At 42.0% G+C, this 17,741-nt stretch overlaps 1 protein-coding gene across 3 annotated transcripts in view; it reads left to right on the top strand.

Annotated features, from left to right (window-relative positions):
- LOC137333112 (uncharacterized protein C7orf57 homolog) overlaps positions 1-17,741 on the top strand; it is a 137,600-nt gene that overhangs the window by 40,728 nt on the left and 79,131 nt on the right. For all 3 annotated transcript variants that reach the window (XM_067997270.1, XM_067997279.1, XM_067997261.1), the window contains exon 3: positions 9,334-9,528. In XM_067997270.1, coding sequence (XP_067853371.1) covers positions 9,334-9,528 — 195 coding nt within the window. The remainder of the gene's footprint in view (positions 1-9,333; positions 9,529-17,741) is intronic.

Here is a 17,741-nt window from a genome sequence, read left to right as displayed (position 1 = left end):
TAGTTGGAGATTTTAGGAGGATTCAGATTTTGGACTACCCAGAGCATGTTTCCCATGCTGGGGGAAACACTCCCTGTTTAAACAGACGTGTTGCAGCCAGTAGCCAGTGGCAGCTGCAAAGGTCCATTTAACAGGTGCGGGGTAAACCTCATTCATTGCAGCAGGGCACTCTGTCACCTCAGACAAAGTTTTGCCTGCCACACCGTTGTCTCCACGCTCCAAATTATTAAATCATACCCTAAACCCTGCTGTCCAAGCACATTTACTTACTTTGTGGACCCTTCACACTCACACCGTCAGGATTGGCGGGGGTGGGGGGGGGGTTCCATTGCTGCATTCATCACTCCATTGAAGGACGAGCAACATCACCAGCCTCGCCAGGCATGCCGTCCACCTCCGCCACGTGGAGCTACACAACACAGTGCTGCGCAACAGGCACCTGCACAAAGTAGTCGTGCAACTACACATACACCCACTGTAGGGTGACCCAATGGGTGGTATCAAGGGTGTTCATGGAGAACCTCATGAAAGGGTATTATTGCACAAGCCATTCAGGGAGTAGTGGTGACAATATAATGTGTAATGTGAGTTGATCAGAAATCAAATATAAGTAAAAACCATGACAAACCCGCAAACACCCTTGTGCATCCCCTTCATGCTCACGACACATTTGCCTTACGCTTCCTACTACACATACGTGATGCATGCCCTGTGGCTGCAGCACAGGTAGTGGCAGGTGGGGTGAGGCTGACCTGAAAGAGATGCATGAGAGGGTGAGTATGAGACAGAGCCATGAGATTGTATGAGGATTGGGTTGAGTGGTAGTGGTGGGATGAGTACTGGCGAGGTGAGTAAGTGCAGGTAAGATGAGGATGAGCTTTGAATGGGTGTGAGGAGTGATGTGATAGAGTAGTGTTGGCAGTGCAGAAGGAGATGTGGGGTGGGGGTGGTGATGTGGCAGACGGAGTGTAGGGGGATGAGTAAGTGTACTCACTTCGGCTGATCTACTTAGGCCATTGAAGCGCCTCCTGCACTGTATGCAGGTGCGTGATATGTTGGTGGTGCAGGTGACTTCCTCTGCCACCTCGAGCCAGGTGTACGTGGTGGCAGAGGCAGGCCACTTGCTCCCGTCCCCCGGGGAGAAGATCTCTGTCCTCCCCCTCCTCCTCACCCCATCCAGTAGGACCTGGAGTGAGGCATCATTAAATCTGGGAGCAGCCTTCCCCCTGGGCTGCTCCATGCTGTAATTTTGGCTCCTTTCTGTAGCATCAGTCAGTGGAGGACTGCCCCTTTAAATAGGGCTCCTCCAGCTGACAGCCTATGATGTGGGTGCGCAGTCCGCCCGCTGCACAGCTTTCCAGCGCGAAACCCGGAAGCCAAGGTAAGTGGTTTCAATTTACTTACGATCGTGTGGGGAACCCACCGATTTTATTGGGCGGGTTACCCCCGAGCCCAGTCGACCCCCCGCTGGCAACCCGCCTCCCTCCTAATATCGGGCCCAAAATCATTGTAACAGAATCTAACGATGATTTATCTTAACTTATTGACACAAGGAGGTCTGCTGGTTGAGCACATGTATGTCATTGTAAATCTTCTCCTTCAATTTATAACACCTGAAGACTACTTCTCTACTTGCATGACAAGAGCACTAAAAGGTTAATTTTTCAACTTTGAGAGTGCATATTGGAAATTCATAAAATCAACCTTTGAAAAATCGTGAGCAAGGCTATCTGCCAGAAGTGTGCAGTTGGAAAATTACCCCTCATAATAATGCAAGGGAACAGACCTGAAATGCAGGAGGGATCAGAAAATACAAATCTGACATTCCAGTGGAAGAGGTCACCTTGGACATCTGTGTATATGGTAGCATGAAGGGAATAGGGGAAAGTGAAACCATTGGTCTCTCCCAAGATCAGAGTAATACCTTCCAGTTTTTATGTCTGACTCATTCTCATACAGGGATACACACAATGTCACTAACATCACACAGTTACTGGGATAGATTTTCAATTTGCTGCCTGGGCATAGTGGTTCGACTGCCTGTTATAGAAACCGCCTGATTTTCATTTCCATTTGGAAATGGCAATCGGGGGGTTTCTATAATGGGCGGCTGATCTGCAACACCAGTTTTAGGTTAAGTTGAAAAACTATGCCAGTATTTTGTTTTGTGGACTTTGCTTGGAGGTGTGTCTTGGAGTCTGCACTCTAACATTTGTTCTTTTTCTGTCAATGTAAGCCTGGAAAACCAGTGTACCAGCACTGCCAGAGACCCAGAACAAGAAAGCACTTCATAGCACCCTCACAATACCCTGCGACTTATCCCACCTTTGTTTGGAAGGACAAGCACAGCTGCACACATCCCAAAGGATGCAATTACAGTGAGGAGGACTAAGAAGGCAGAGGAGGAGCAGGAGCTTGCTGTCCAGATGGCCACATGGCTGCCAATAATGACCCCTCTACTTTGGGAAATACAGCAATGCTGTGACATTGGGCAACTGTATCATGTGCTGTTTCTGTTCAGCTGGAAAGGAGATGAAAGCACTAGCCATGCTTACTAATGCATCAGTCAACTGTTTGATACATATGCGGCCAGCACATTGACTGATACTACAGTTGGTTCCTAACTTAATTTGGAGAAAAGAGGAGGCAGAAAAATTAGGGGAAGTGGTGACCTTGATTCTGGTTCGTATGGTTCCTATGGTGCAAGATGGCTATAGGTGTCCTTGTGGCAGATGGCACAGTTCTGAAATTGGCTCCCTGCTGACTGCATAGCTAGTTCTGCTCAGTTATTGCCAGGTAAGTATGCCAGAGCCTGCAGAAATTGTTCATGATATAATAGAGGGAGCAGGCAGACTGACTGTGGTGCGTGCTGATCTTCTGGCATACCTTCTTTCATTTTATCCCATTTCAACCATGAAATAATGTATTTGCGATGCTTCAAAATCAATTCTCATGAATTTTAACTTGACTTGCCAACCACCACAAGAATCTGTAGCTTGCATTTAGATGCTTTGTTGCCCCCACCCCCACCCCAACAGTGAAAGTTTATATTGTAGGGGGTCCTTTTCCTTGGCCCTTTTTTTGAAAATCTCTTCCTTTTCTGCTGAAGTTTTCAATTACATTTGGCATTCAAGTACATTAGCAGACAATCTGGCTACTTTAATTTCCACATAAACATTACCCACTACAACATTCCACCTGCCAAAAAAATTAAAATATTTTCATAAAAATGCCAATAAAATTTATAATAAAAACCAGAACTAAGAATGTACTGTAAAGCTTTGAGTTAAAGAAACCTTAAAAAGCCTGTACTGCTTTAAGAAATTATTGAGCAAAGAGCTTCTCTTAGGCCCATTCCAGATAAGTGAATGGAGCACAATCCCAATCGAAGCAGACAGTAAATGGTGCTATATTTAAATAACTGTAATATTTAAATGAAGTTCTTGCATATTTTGTGTAAGAGGACTTCAGGTCGGCCAGAAGACAGCACGTGGTGCAAAAGTGGCAAAGATCCAGTGATATGTATCTTCACCCAATTCTCCAGCCCCCATCTGCCCTTCCCACTTTCATGCCACTGGCCATAGCGACCAAGAATCGGTGCTGTAGTGTTTGCTCTGTTTATGTTGGCCAAGCTGCAATTAATGCTGGTGGGAAATTAGAGGCACAATTCCAAAGGTAAGCTATGCACCAGCCCTGAAAATATGTCAGCTCTGCTGCAAATAATTTTGTCCTGCTGTGCCAGGTAACTCATCTTGCCCATTGCGTTTTTGTATTTTAGCTATGTAGGGCGCACATTAAATCTTCAATACATGATTTAACAGGTTCATACCTCATTGTTTATCATCTGGGAATTGGTGAGAATCATGTTTTATTGGAGGAAATTAAGGGCAAAATGATCTGCAGAACTGGATTCATGCCTCTAGACTGAAGAATATTCAAGAGGGTCTTTTCATGCACAATACAATTTAACTCCTTAGTAGTACACCTTAAATTTGCACTGATTAAAATAAGAATGTGTAAAAAGACTTTTTCAGATGTACATCTACAAAATAACATAGCTAGTACAAGTCTTTAATCTACATATAGATTGGTTAAACCAAATTAGCAATAATACTGCGGGGGAGGAATTCCTGGAATGTGCACGTGATGGTTTTCTAGACCAATATGTTGAGGAACCAACTGGAGAACAGGCGATCCTAGACTGGGTATTGTGCAATGAGAAAGGATTAATTAACTATCTTGGTGAGTGGGGTCCCTCAGGGAAGAGCGACCATAACATGATAGAATTCCTCATTAAGATGGAGAGTGAAGTAGTTGAATCCAAAACTAGGGTCCTGAATCTAAATAAAGGAAATTACGAAAGTATGAGGTGCGAGTTGGCTATGATAGATTGGGAAACTTTATTAAAAGGGATGACGGTGGATAGGCAATGACTAATATTTAAAGAACGTGTGCAGGAATTACAACAATTATTCATTTCTGTCTGGCACAAAAATAAAACAGGAAAGGTGGCTCAACCGTGGCTTACAAAAGAAATTAGGGATAGTATTAGATCTAAAGAGGAGACATATAAAATTGCCAGAAAAAGCGGCAAGCCTAAGGATTGGGAACGGTTTAGAATTCAGCAAAGGAGGACAAAGAGATTGATTAGGAGGGGAAGAATGGAGTATGAGAGTAAACTAGCAGGGAACATAAAAACTGACTGTAAAAGCTTCTATAAATATGTCAAGAGAAAAAGATTAGTGAAGACAAATGTAGGTCCCTTACAGTCAGAAATGGGGGAAATTATAATGGGGAAACAAAGAAATGGCAGAACAATTAAACACATACTTTGGTTCTGTCTTCACAAAGGAGGACACAAATAACCTCCCAGAAATGTTAGGGAACCAAGGGTCTAGTGAGAGGGAGGAACTGAAGGAAACCAGTATTAGTAAAAGAATAGTGCTAGGGAAATTAATGGGGCTAAAGGCTGACAAATCTCCAGGGCCTGATAATCTACATCCCAGAGTACTGAAGGAAGTGGCCCTGGAAATAATGGATGCATTGGTGATCATCTTCCAAAATTCTATAGACTCTGGAACAGTTCCTACAGATTGGAGGGTGGCAAATGTAACCCCACTATTTAAAAAAGGAGGGAGAGAAAAAACAGGGAATTACAGACTGGTTAGCCTAACATCAGTAGTGGGGAAAATGCTAGAGTCTATTATGAAAGATGTGATAACAGAACACTTGGAAGGCATTAATGAGATTGGACAAAGTCAGCATTGGTTTATGAAAGGGAAATCATGCTTAAAAAATCTACTGGAGTTTTTTGAGGATGTAACTAGTAGAATAGATAGGGGAGAACCAGTGGATGTGATATATTTGGATTTTCAGAAGGCTTTTGATAAGGTCCCACACAAGAGGTTAGTGTGCAAAATTAAAGCACATGGGATTGGGGGGAATATACTGGCATGGATTGAGAATTGGTTGACAGACAGGAAACAGAGAGTAGGAATAAACGGGTCTTTTTCCGGATGGCAGGCAGTGACTAGTGGGGTACCGCAGGGATCAGTGCTTGGGCTCCAACTATTCACAATATATATCAATGATTTGGATGAGGGAACTAAATGTAACATTTCCAAGTTTGCAGACGTCACAAAGCTGGGTGGAATGTGAGCTGTGAGGAGGATGCAAAGAGGCTCCAATGTGATTTGGACAAGTTGGGTGAGTGGGCAAGAACATAGCAGATGCAGTATAATGTGGATAAATGTGAGGTTATCCACTTTGGTTGTAAAAACAGAAAGGCAGATTATTATCTGAATGGTGATAGATTGGGAAAAAGGGAGGTGCAACGAGACCTGGGTGTCCTTGTATACCAGTCGCTAAAAGCGAGCATTCATGTGCAGCAAGCAGTTAGGAAGGCGAGTGGTATGTTGGCCTTGTTTGCAAGAGGATTTGAGTACAGGAGCAGGGATGTCTTTCTGCCTTGGTGAGACCACATCTGGAGTATTGTGTGCAGTTTTGGTCTCTTTATCTGAGGAAGGATGTCCTTTCTATGGAGGGAGTGCAACAAAGGTTTACCAGACTGATTCCTGGGATGGCAGGACTGACGTATGAGGAGAGATTGGGTCGACTAGGCCTATATTCACTAGAGTTTAGAAGAATGAGAGGTGATCTCATCGAAACATATAAAATTCTAACAGGACTAGACAGACTAGATGCAGGGAGGATGTTCCTGATGGCTGGGGAGTCCAGAACCAGGGGTCACAGTCTCAGGATATGGGGTATGCCACTTAGAACCGAGATGAGGAGAAATTTCTTCACTCAGAGGTTGGTGAACCTGTGGAATTCTCTACCACAGAAGGTAGTGGAGGCCAAGTCATTAGATGTATTCAAGAAGGAGATAGATATATTTCTTAATGCTAAAGGGATCAAGGGATATGGGGAAAAACCGGGAACAGGGTAATGAGTCAGACGATCAGCCATGATCATTTTGAATGGCGGAGCAGGCCCGACGGGCCGAATGGCCTACTCTTGCTCCTATTTTCTATGTTTCTATGTAAGTCAAAAATAGGGCTTTCTGGCTAAGTCCTCTGCTAATTCATTTTGCATATAAATTGGATCTCCACTAGAGGCACTATAGCATAACATTTGACATTGCTGCTATTGCAGTCTGTACAGTGCTGCATTAAAAAACCTGCTGTCACTAGAATTTATGTGTCTCTCACATCATTACATTTCAATCAAGTCATCTTTTCTTCACATTGCCTGTATTTCCAAATTCTCAGATTGATTTGTTTCTGTTTGCAAAATACTGTATTAACACATTGATTTATATGCTGCAATAAGCAGCAGAGAAAGACATATGTAGTAGACTCAAGTTTTGACTAATACTGCTCCTTAATCATGCCTGTTCATGATTATTCTCCTTTATTGAGATTATGAATGAATTACACCAGTGTGACAAAACAAATGTCAGCAAACAGCAAATGCCTCAGTTACACTTTAACAAGAAAAGTGTTTGTGTGCTGATTTTCAAAACACCTATACTGCTTTTTGGTTGACTTTGGGACATTTACATCCCTGCAAAGATTATTAAAAATTGAAATGTGTGAAGCCACAAATGGCTTACCAACATCACAGACCGCAGATGAGGAACCAGCAAGTGCCTTAATTTGACTTTTCAGACTAAGTTATGACAAATCCCTTAGGACAGGAATTCTTTCTCAGAGTTATCAGATGATACAAGCATTTATAGAATAACATTATTAGTGAAAAGTGCCCTCTGTGGTCTCCTTACACATGTGGTCAAGGGACGTAGGGAAACTTTAAAAAAAATTGTTCGCAAGGTGCAACCTGCACATCTTGCTAACCTAAGACAAGGATCTCCCCTCTGCCATTTTTGCATTAATTGATACTGATGGTAACATTAGGAAGACTGCCCTGTGGCAGGCTTTGTGCCACTCAACAATCTGCATGTCGCTGGAATGCATCATACGATAAACAGAAAAAAGGTGACAAGTCTACTGGAAATAGCACACATGAGACTGTTTTTGTTCTGGGCAATAAGTTCAGATTCTTTACCTTTCTGTCGCCTCTTTCTTCAATCTAAGTTGTTACTAAACTACACAATTAGCTAGCTAGATCCGGAGCTAGATCGGCTATTATTTAAATAAATGTAAATTGGAGTGAAAATCAAAATATTTACCTCAATGGAAAGTACATTGTACGGTTCATGATAAATGATATCTAGAAGCAGCCTAGTGGCACAATGGGTTAGTGCACTGACACGTTTAGGTTGGATTAATCTCCTGGAGTTTTGGTTGATTAATTTCAAGGGACGGCATCATATTTCACAAGAGCTTTGCCTTCTTAGAAGTTTCACTTGTAGTTGTTTGTCTCCCTGAGGAGACTAACCGGGTTGGTTAGAGTCCACAATAAGGCAGCATTTTACATGATCTATGGATGGATTTAATTGACCAACTGCCCTTTTCCCATTCCATACTTATGTTCTTGCACTTGACACATCCAACTGTAGAGAAGTAGTATTCAAGTTCAATATCAACTTGCATTTATATAGCGCCTTTAACATAGTAAAATGTCCCAAGGCACTTCACAGGAGCGTTATTAGACAAAATTTGAGACCGGTGATATTAGGACAGGTGATCTAAAGGTTGGTCAAAGAGGTAGGTTTTAAGGAGAGTCTTAAAGGAGGATAGAGAAGTGGAGAGGCGGAGAGGTTAAGGGAGTGAAATCCAGAGCTTAGGGCCTAAATAGCTGAACATATGGCTGCCACTTGTGGGGCGAAGGAAATCGGGGGTTCACGAGGGCAGAATTGGAGTAGCGCCAAGATCTCTGAGGGTTGTAGAGCTGGGGGCTTTATAGAGATAGGGAGGGATTTGAACACAGGAATGAAAATGTTAAAATCGAGGCATTGCTGGACCGGGAGCCAATGTAGGCAAGCAAGCACAAGTTCATGAAATTTAAGTTCCTTTTGCAGTGAGTTCCCAATCCAGCTAGAAAGGACCAATTGATTTACATTGCTCATGCATCTTTCCACATGTAGATCAGTGTGACCTGGCAGTAGGGTGCTACCAATCCTGCTGGTCAGTGGATGTTAGTGTTACCTTAATCCATAGTGAGGGAGCCCTAATTTGTATGGAAGAGAAGTATGAGGAGAGTTAAGTAAAGATATTTTCATGGATATATTCCCTTTTCAGTGGCATGCAAGAGGTAAGGAAGCTAAAAGAAAAACATCTTGTATCTTCTGGTGAGGAAAACGGGTAAAGGAGTAATTGTGTTCAACCAGCAAGACTGGGCTAAAAGTTCTGAGGTTTTGTAAATATCGTTCAAGTTTTTGAAGAAAATTAATAAAACTTTTGAAATTGTTTTGGTTTTTATATCTTTTAGATATATGGCTAGGATTTTTTAAAACAGTTTATTTCTTTTTGTGATTTGTCTTTTATATTGCATATTTTCAGGATTATAAGAATAAAAATTCCAGATTGCAATTGAGTGTGGTTATTACAGATTTATATAAAAATGGAAAAAATTAATCAAGAGTCATCTTACTGAGATTTGAATTCTTGTCTTTAATGAAGCTTCAGCTGATACAAGGTAAAATGAAGAGTTTTCCACAGCAGATTTTGATGGTATTAATGTTTTACCGTATTTTAGTCAGATTGTTTGTGGCAAAACTAACAAAACATCACCAAAAGCAGAAGAATAATTATTAGGATAACATTTTAAGAAAGATATTTTTCAAGTTGCTTGAAATCTGTAGTGAGCCAGGTAGAGAAGAATCCTGACAACACTTTTCTACAATGTTCTAACGTTCTTTGCTTTTTGTAGACTGGTTTTACCACATTCCTCGGAAACCAAACAAAACGGAAAAGAGCCAAGTACAGCTTCCACCAACTTCCCAGATCCCAGGCTTGAGTGACCTTGCAGAGCCTCACAAGGAGATCTCCTTTGACAGTCATAGAATGTGGATTAGAGACACAGACTCAGACTATGTAAAATTAGCCAAGCAAGGAGGCAGGGCAGGTAAGAGGACAAGTCATCTTATCTGATGCTTGTTTACCCCACGTGTAAGATAACTACAGATAAGAATTGTACTAAATTTTATTTTTTGACACTAAAATTGGACCTTCATGATGATTCCTAGCTTCCCTTCACAGAATTTGGTGAAGAGCCTTTGTGTATCTCTTAAGAATGTGAATGATGGATAAATGAAAGGTTAAATTGACCTTGTGAAACAAAGAGGTCTTGACAGTAATCAAAATTGGTAGTTTCTAAATCTAGGAAGAAATGTATTCTCCAATTAATAGAAAGTAGACAGACAAAGAACTATTGAATTTTAAATATAAAAATACATCCTGGGAAATTGATATTATAAATAGGTTATCTTTTGTGCAAATGATATCTTTAATCTGAAGTTTAGTACAGTAGATTTCTGTATGTTAAAGAACCAGGACCTGATTCTAATGAGTTTAATTGCATGACAGCTTCATTGTTTGCATCAATAAATTGTACACATAATTTATGTGAAATTCAGTTAATTGATGAGAGGCAGTTTCTCTCAATTATTCAATTGTACGTTTGCACACGCTCTTACTGGAATTGTGCCCCAAGGTTATTAAGCAACAGTAGAAATAGCAGCAAGCAATTTATTTTAAGGATTTGAGATGTGCAGAAGTTTAGTTGAGGCAAATAAGATACCTTTGGATGTTTTAGTTGACCTAAATTCAAACTGAAGTTGTGGTGACACCACGATTCAGTACATTGGTGCTCCAACATGTGCAATATCATGGAGTGATATGGTGTTGAATGTCATATGGCGAGTTCCTGATCTCAGTTGGGTAATTAGATTGAAGTGCAACATCTATAAATTGCACAAGGGAAGTTTTGTGCTTCTGCATTGTGTCTTGGGTCTCATGCATCATAAAGTTTGCCTTATAGGGGCCTTCATACTGTAACATTGCAGTCATTTTCTCTGATCTTAGGCATGGGATGCTTCTATACTGCTCCCATGATGCATAACAATTCAGTGTCTTTGGCCTGTGGGCTGAAAAAACAATAAACATAGCAAATATCTTTTGGATTTCTAACTATGTGTGCATTTACACGGGAATACTACAAGAAGAAGAAGAAGAAGAAGAAGAAGAAGAAGCATCATTTATATAGCGCCTTTAATGTAGTAAAACGTCTCAAGGCACTTTACATGAGCGATTGTCAAACAAAATTTGACACTGAGCCAAATAAGGAGATAGTAGGACAGGTGACCAAAAGCTTGGTCAAAGAAGTAGGTTTTAAGGAACTTCTTAAAGGAGAAACGACAGGTAGAGAGGCTGAGAGGTTTAGAGTGGAAATTCCAGACTTAGAGCCTAGGCAGCTGAAGGCACGACCGCCAACGACGGAGGGATTAAAATCGTGGATGCACAAGAGGCAAGAATTGGAGGAATGCAGAGATCTCAGAGGGTTGTAGGGCTGGAGGAGGTTACAGAGATAGGGAGGGGTGAGGCCATGGAGGGATTTGAAAACAAGGATGAGAATTTTAAAATCTAGGCATTGCCAGACTGGGAGCCAGTGTAGGTCAGTGAGCACAGGGGTGATGGGTGAACAAGACTTGGTGCGAGTTAGAATGCGGGCAGCAGAGGTTTGGATGAGCTCAAGTTTATGGAGGGTGGAAGATGGGAGGCCGGCCAGGAGAGTATTGAAATAGTTAAGTCTAGAGGTAACAAAGGCATGGATGAGGGTTTCAGCAACAAATGAGCTAAGGTCTTACTTTAATGCATGTGCTTTGCTGGCTGTCTAGGGTGCTTATTTGAGCAGTAGTCTGATCTGAGGAGTCTCAGTGGCAGCCTGAATTGCCTGCTAGTATTTTCATCCTCATATACAGGATAAGTCCATCTATTTTGAACAGACAACACCAGCTGGTGAATTCTAACAAAAACACAAAGACAGACCTAAAGTCTAAACTCTACAAAGAAGCAGTGGAGGTTTGACATTATTACAGGTTGGACTATAAGAGTGACTGTAATGACTCAGCATTTAGCAAGGAGAAAGAAATAGCACAGTGCCAGACCACCTACGCGGGAGTGTGATACACCCACATGAATGTTTCTCAACCAGCAGGTGGCAGAATTGAACTGCTATAGTTGGCCCAATTTTTAATTCCCACAAAGAATATGAAAGAAAAGAGCATGAAATGCAGAGGTTTGAGGCATGATAATGCATCACTTTTTCTATCCCTTAAACAGGGATGTTTTATGCTGTTCCTTCTCATTCCACTAATTATCCACAAAGCAAGGTGTGGGGGAAGGGTCATATTTACAGCCCCAAAATAGTCTTAGTGACAATGGCGTGCGATCCTGATTTCTATGTGAAAGACAGTGCTATAGTCACTTCAGACAGTGAAGTTGAAATCTGTCAGATGGAAGGGGAAAATCTGGCAAACCAGTCCTTTCAGTCTGCTGCAGATGATCTGTTTATTGAATTGGAGAAATTCAATTCCCAAGGTTGGCATCTGGATAATTTTATATATATGTTAGGGTAGATTTTCCATGTCCTTGCCCAGTATAATTTGTAAATGTACAGCCAGCATGCCCATGATTTTCCGAACTGTGCTGTAGACGATGCAGAAAATCATCCCTATTATGTCTGTGATGTTTATAAGGCTGTGTTGTAATTCCAGAATTATGGGTGGGAGAGAGGTGTTTAAATTTAGCTGAATCGTGGGACTAATGAAGGTGCATGATGAAGCTGAAACTAAAGTAATATCAATGGAAATAATTTATGTAGATTGATACAGAAAATAAGAATCTTTGGTTCTTCAATACAAGAATATGTTCTTTTAACCCTTTAAGTTCTCAGGTATTATTTCTGGATGAAAATAGCTCTCTCCCACACATACACAGGCACAAAACACAGATATAGTGAGATGTTATTTATCTGAACAGTTTGGGAATCACTCTCATTCAGACAAGTGAGCCATTTAGATAAGTAATCTTGTATTAAATCAAGTGTTATACTGTATTAAGTGATATCAGCATGGAACCTGATATCCAGTATCATGAAGTCAATATACAACATGGGATATTGGGAGGTCCAGTCAGTTCAAGTAACCAGTCAGTTCAGATGAGTAGTGTTTGGATGAATAGCTTTCTACTGTATACATACATACATATGGAATAACCATTGAACTGGAACATATTGCAACAAAACTAGGGGTTCTGATGAAATAGAGAAAGAGAGAATACAGAACAAGTAAAAGTCATTCAGCCCCCATTGTTTTTGTTCGGCTGGGTGTCTGAAATGCATGGAAACCCATCACCATGCTTAAGAGTCTCTAAATCCGGCTACTGAGAATTCACCACCCACCTGTAGGCCTACTGTTTGCCCAATATGGAGTGCACACACTCTCTCCGTAGGGATACATTCCACTTACCCAAGTCCAGAGAACTTAGGCAAAGGTTGACAAGCCAAGGCTTGGTGCCCCCCAAGTGTGTGTAGGGGCACTGCTGCAGTTTAACCAGATAAAACTGAACAGCTTACCGGAATTGCTTCCTGCTGCCTTTTGCAGTTAGGAGCTCCTTATCCACTGGGGCTTGTCTTGCAAGGTTTTCTGGAGCCAAATAGAATCCCCCCCCCCCCCCCCCACAGTGACAGGTCTGCTTCTTCAGGTTCCATTACTGAGTCACACTAGTTGGTCAATTATTAATAGTGCCTTTGTACTGTGGACCTGCATGGTTCAAGTGTGAGACGTCTGCCACAGAGGTTTGATTTGCTTCCAAGCTTGTATCGCCAGGCTTGCCATCTTGAAGCCACCCATTGTAGCGCCCCACAAAGAGCATAATCACTTCCAGGAGGGGGAGGAGATGGGCCTGCACCTGTAGTAGGCGTAAGCCTATTGAAAGAAAAAAAGAAAGCCTTGCATTTATATAGCGCCTTTCACGACCTCAGGACATCGCAAAGCACTTTACAGACTATGAAGTTTTTTTTTAAGTGTAGTCACTGTTGTAATGTAGGCAACCATGCTAACGAATGAATATTTGAAGGAACTTTCACTGGGAGCCCCACTGGGGGTGTGGTGGCAGGCCAAATACTGGCAAGTAAAGATAACTTTATTTCCATACCCCTCAGGATGTTTTGTTGCAGTCAGGGCCTTCTGGCCGCTGATCTCTATTAGCAGTCAGAAGGCCCTGATCTTGGAAGCCCAAATGTAGCTGCAGGCCTTATAGGCTTGCAGCTGCACTCAATTACCTGCCTCTTTTGCTGGTACTAGGTCCTGACAAGGAGCAGACTAGTCCCAGAGGTGCCCACATGCCTGGAAAAGAAAATTTAGTTGGGGTGGAATGAGGTTAATCTTTCCTACTGTCCTTTCCAGACTTAAGATATTTTGGCCTAGAAATTGGATGCACTGTGCCCATTTTACAGGCGTAAAACAAGTGTTAAAGCGTCCAATATGGTGGGCGGCATGCGCATGAACATTGAGTTAGTAGTGAGCCGCTCAGCATATTAGTATAGGCATCAAAAGAGATGTCCAGGGCCCGTGCCCGAAACAGTCCTTTGCATATGCAAATAAGGAGCACACCGCCTGTTTAATGCCTCTTTTACTAAATTGGTTTGTCCTGAACCCAGCTGGTGCCAGGCCGGCTGCATTCAGGAAAACCAGGTCTTTATGCAGCCTAATCTGAAGACGTGAAAGGCCGCCACCAAAAATGTAAGTATAAAAAAAAATCTGAATGTGGAGCTGGAATGCTTCTCCCAGCTCCACGTTAAAACCACAGGCCTCTCGCCGCCCCCCCTCTCCTGGTCACCCCCCACCCCCTTCCGGGTCACCTCTGCCCTCTCCTAAGAACCACCTCACTGGCAGCAGGCAGTGGTCCCAAACTCAAATATTTTTCACTGGTGAGCTGCCTAGGGACCTCCATCAGGCGTCCGCAGCTCACTGGGAGTGTTCGATTTCTATGCCTTTGTATTTCTACGCAGACCCAATTTTAAACAACCTATCCCACAAACACTTTTGGCAACGTTAGCAAACAAATGTGTTAAGCTTTTGGCCACCAAAGGAAATTTCTAGGCTTATAACAATTTTTTTTCCTGAAATTGAGTGAAGTATTAGCTCCTTAAAAATACCTTTGCAAATGTAGTATGCAATCCAATCTGTGGAGTTAATGCCATATATATCTCAATTATTAGAATTATATGATGCATCCTGATTTTTCTCTTTGCTTATGCAGAGGCTATCAAGCTAACTGGACTGATATACTACGTAGGGTAAATTTTACAAATTTGCACTTCTGGCTCTGAGTTTTACCTGTCATGAATTTGAGCATGAAGGTGAGCCTTAATGGATGGAAAATCATGCAGGGCCTTCTGACCTCATCACCCAAATTTTTGATATGCACTGCTGGCAGGCCAATTTGTACATTTACCCATATATATGCACTGCATGCAGTCAGAATTGCAAAGTTCAGTTAAAATTTACAAAGTATTTGTGGTTAAGTTTTACCATTGATTCATACAGAAGTAAGAATGGGTAACTGGGGGAGCATAGGCTGAAGATTAGAAGAACAAAGTGGGAATTTATAAGAAACCTTTTCACACAAGAAGGTTATTTGGATATGGAATGCTTTACAAGTAGTAAGAGGCTACGGAGGTGAAATTGGTCTTCGGCAGTAACACAAAACATGCGATAACGAATCTGTGGCCCGTTTTACACTTCGCCAATTTTCTTTTCCATTTACCCCCTATTGCATCATTCAAAAGGCAATTGGATAAGTATTTAAAAAAGAATATAAGAAGTTATGGGGAATTGAACAGGGAAGTGGGATTACAGTAGATAACTCCAGTTTAACAGCTAATACTGGCACAAATGGTGTGCTGTAATTTTGATGAAGTAAAAATATTGCACCACAGCCTATATTTAGAGATATTACAGCACAGCTTCCTCTATTCTCCACGTGTAAAGTTAAAGAAAATTTAACTTACTACTGAAGTGAAGACATTTTTCTTTAACTTTAGTCACAGAGGAAATTATACCCGAACATCATACAATACAACTTCAACCTGAAATTACAAAGAGTGTAAGTACAACATATTTCATAACCAGGACAAATGAATTAGAGTCAATATGAGGTATGCCTTATTTCCTGTGATTCTTGGAACTGGACAAATAGTCAAGCAAAGAAAGTCGCCCTCACTCATGGTAATTTGGTTAATCAAAAATGATTATTTATGATGTTATAATTCATACAAGCATTCATCACCCAAAATCATCCACACATATGACTTTCCTCTATAAAATCCCGTTATATACCTAGTAATTCACAATGTTATTATGTAATGACTTAACAATTCATACTCACATTAGGCAAATCATGTAATGTATACAACATTTAAACCAAGGATTTTACTCTTCAAAGCAGCTCAGAAGTGATCGGCTTCTTGTGTCTCAAGGTCCTCTCCTTCTTACATGATGTTCGACTGCAGTGTGTGTTCGCTGTGACTGCCATGTGGTGAAGAGGCTGTTCTTCTCTCAAAGTCTTCCTTTTATATTGTTTTATCAAGAGGACGTAGGATTGGGAAGTGTCATTCTTTTTGTCCAATTGCTCCCTGTTGCTATGCCTCAATCATTAACATACCTCAATGATTGATAGTTTAGGCTTTGATTATGTGACTGGAGGCACTTTGATGTCGAAAAGACCATTTGCTCGAACCATGGAATGTAAAAGGCCCCTTTACTATCTTTGTTTATGGCCTTTCATGTAGAGATAGCCCCTTTCATTTCTATGCACAAACATTCTTAATGGTCCTTATGTCTCCAATTTTGATTGCTTTACTGGTTTCAAATCCATTCTTTATATCATTTGACCAAATGCTGGATGCAATACAGTTTGATGTTTTACAAATCCCAGTTCTTTGAACAGATTACCAGATAGGAATGAGAGGCCCATGCTTTTTTTCACACCTATCATTGCTTTCCCGATCTGAAGCCTTTGATGTATGCCTGTGTTGCCTTTTCTTACATTACCCCCTGCTGTGTTGAAAAGTTTGTGTTTCCAGAAGCCGATGGGGGTTATATTGGATAATTGCCGAAACTGGGCGCGGGGGTCGTGGTGTGCGATTAACCCGCGCCCGGTCATTGAGATGCAAGCAGCATGTGATGTTCCTGCTGCCTGGTGATTAACCTGATTGTTGCGTCCAGCCAGCGCAACCTGCACTGTTGAGTGGCTGCTCACCAGCAGGGGGCTCAGATATCGCGAGTGGCTAGCACCACTCAAAGGCAGCCTGCACCTCTTAAAGGGGAGGTGCACTGTGGCTGCAGGAAGTGGTGGAAGTCAATGGTGCAGTGAAACTGTGCTGCAATATAATGCAGCATGGTGATGATGGGACCTCTGGAATTTTTTAATGAGCAACAACTTGGCTGCTCAACGTTTGCGGGACTCTGATATTTGCAAAATATCAGATACAGGTCTGCACGGAGTCTGAATAGAGATTAGACATTGCACACGTGAAACACAGATGCAGGTTCTGTCCCTATGTTTACAAACTGTTGAGTTATTTTAAAACATTGAATAAAGGTTGCGCACTACTAAATCTCACATCCTCCAATCTGCATGCCAGACCTCACCAATCTGCCGATCTGAGTTTGTACCGGGCCTGCGAGAGAGCGTGCACCAAGGTTCTTTGATGATACACTAGAGGCCTTGGTGCAAGAGGTGGGCAGAAGGAGGGGCATCCTATATTCGCAAGGGGGACAAGAGGCCCCCCAGACATATGCTCCCGAGGTAGTGGGAGGCAGCGGGGGACGAAGTCAATGCCAGGCGCATAGCACCACGAACATGGATGCAGTACAGGAAGAAGTTCAGTGCTTTGACTCGAGTGGTCAAGGTGAGTGAGGTCAACTGTCAGGTGGCATCTCCTACCAACTGCATCACTAGCCACATCCACTGCTCCACACACTACACCTCCATCACCCACATACCAACAAACCCAGTTCTCAACTCTACCAAACAGATGCTTCTTCTCACCCTCACACATTAACATTGTTGCAAGCCGCACACCCACACCTCACAGGTCACACACACTGGCAGCTATTTAACTATGACAGCCACATCACCCAAACATCTTGCAGCGTGACTTGTGCCGGACGCCATGTTGGTAAAGGCATTCGCATACACACAGATAACGAGTGCCGGCAGCATGTAAAGTAGGGTGAATATGCAGTAGATCAGTGTGCAAAGCTCATTTAA

This window comes from Heptranchias perlo, chromosome 2, assembly GCF_035084215.1.
Source record: "Heptranchias perlo isolate sHepPer1 chromosome 2, sHepPer1.hap1, whole genome shotgun sequence".
Lineage (NCBI taxonomy): Eukaryota > Metazoa > Chordata > Chondrichthyes > Hexanchiformes > Hexanchidae > Heptranchias > Heptranchias perlo.
Note: the sequence above shows the minus strand (reverse complement) of the source record. Positions and strands in the feature narration are given on the sequence as shown.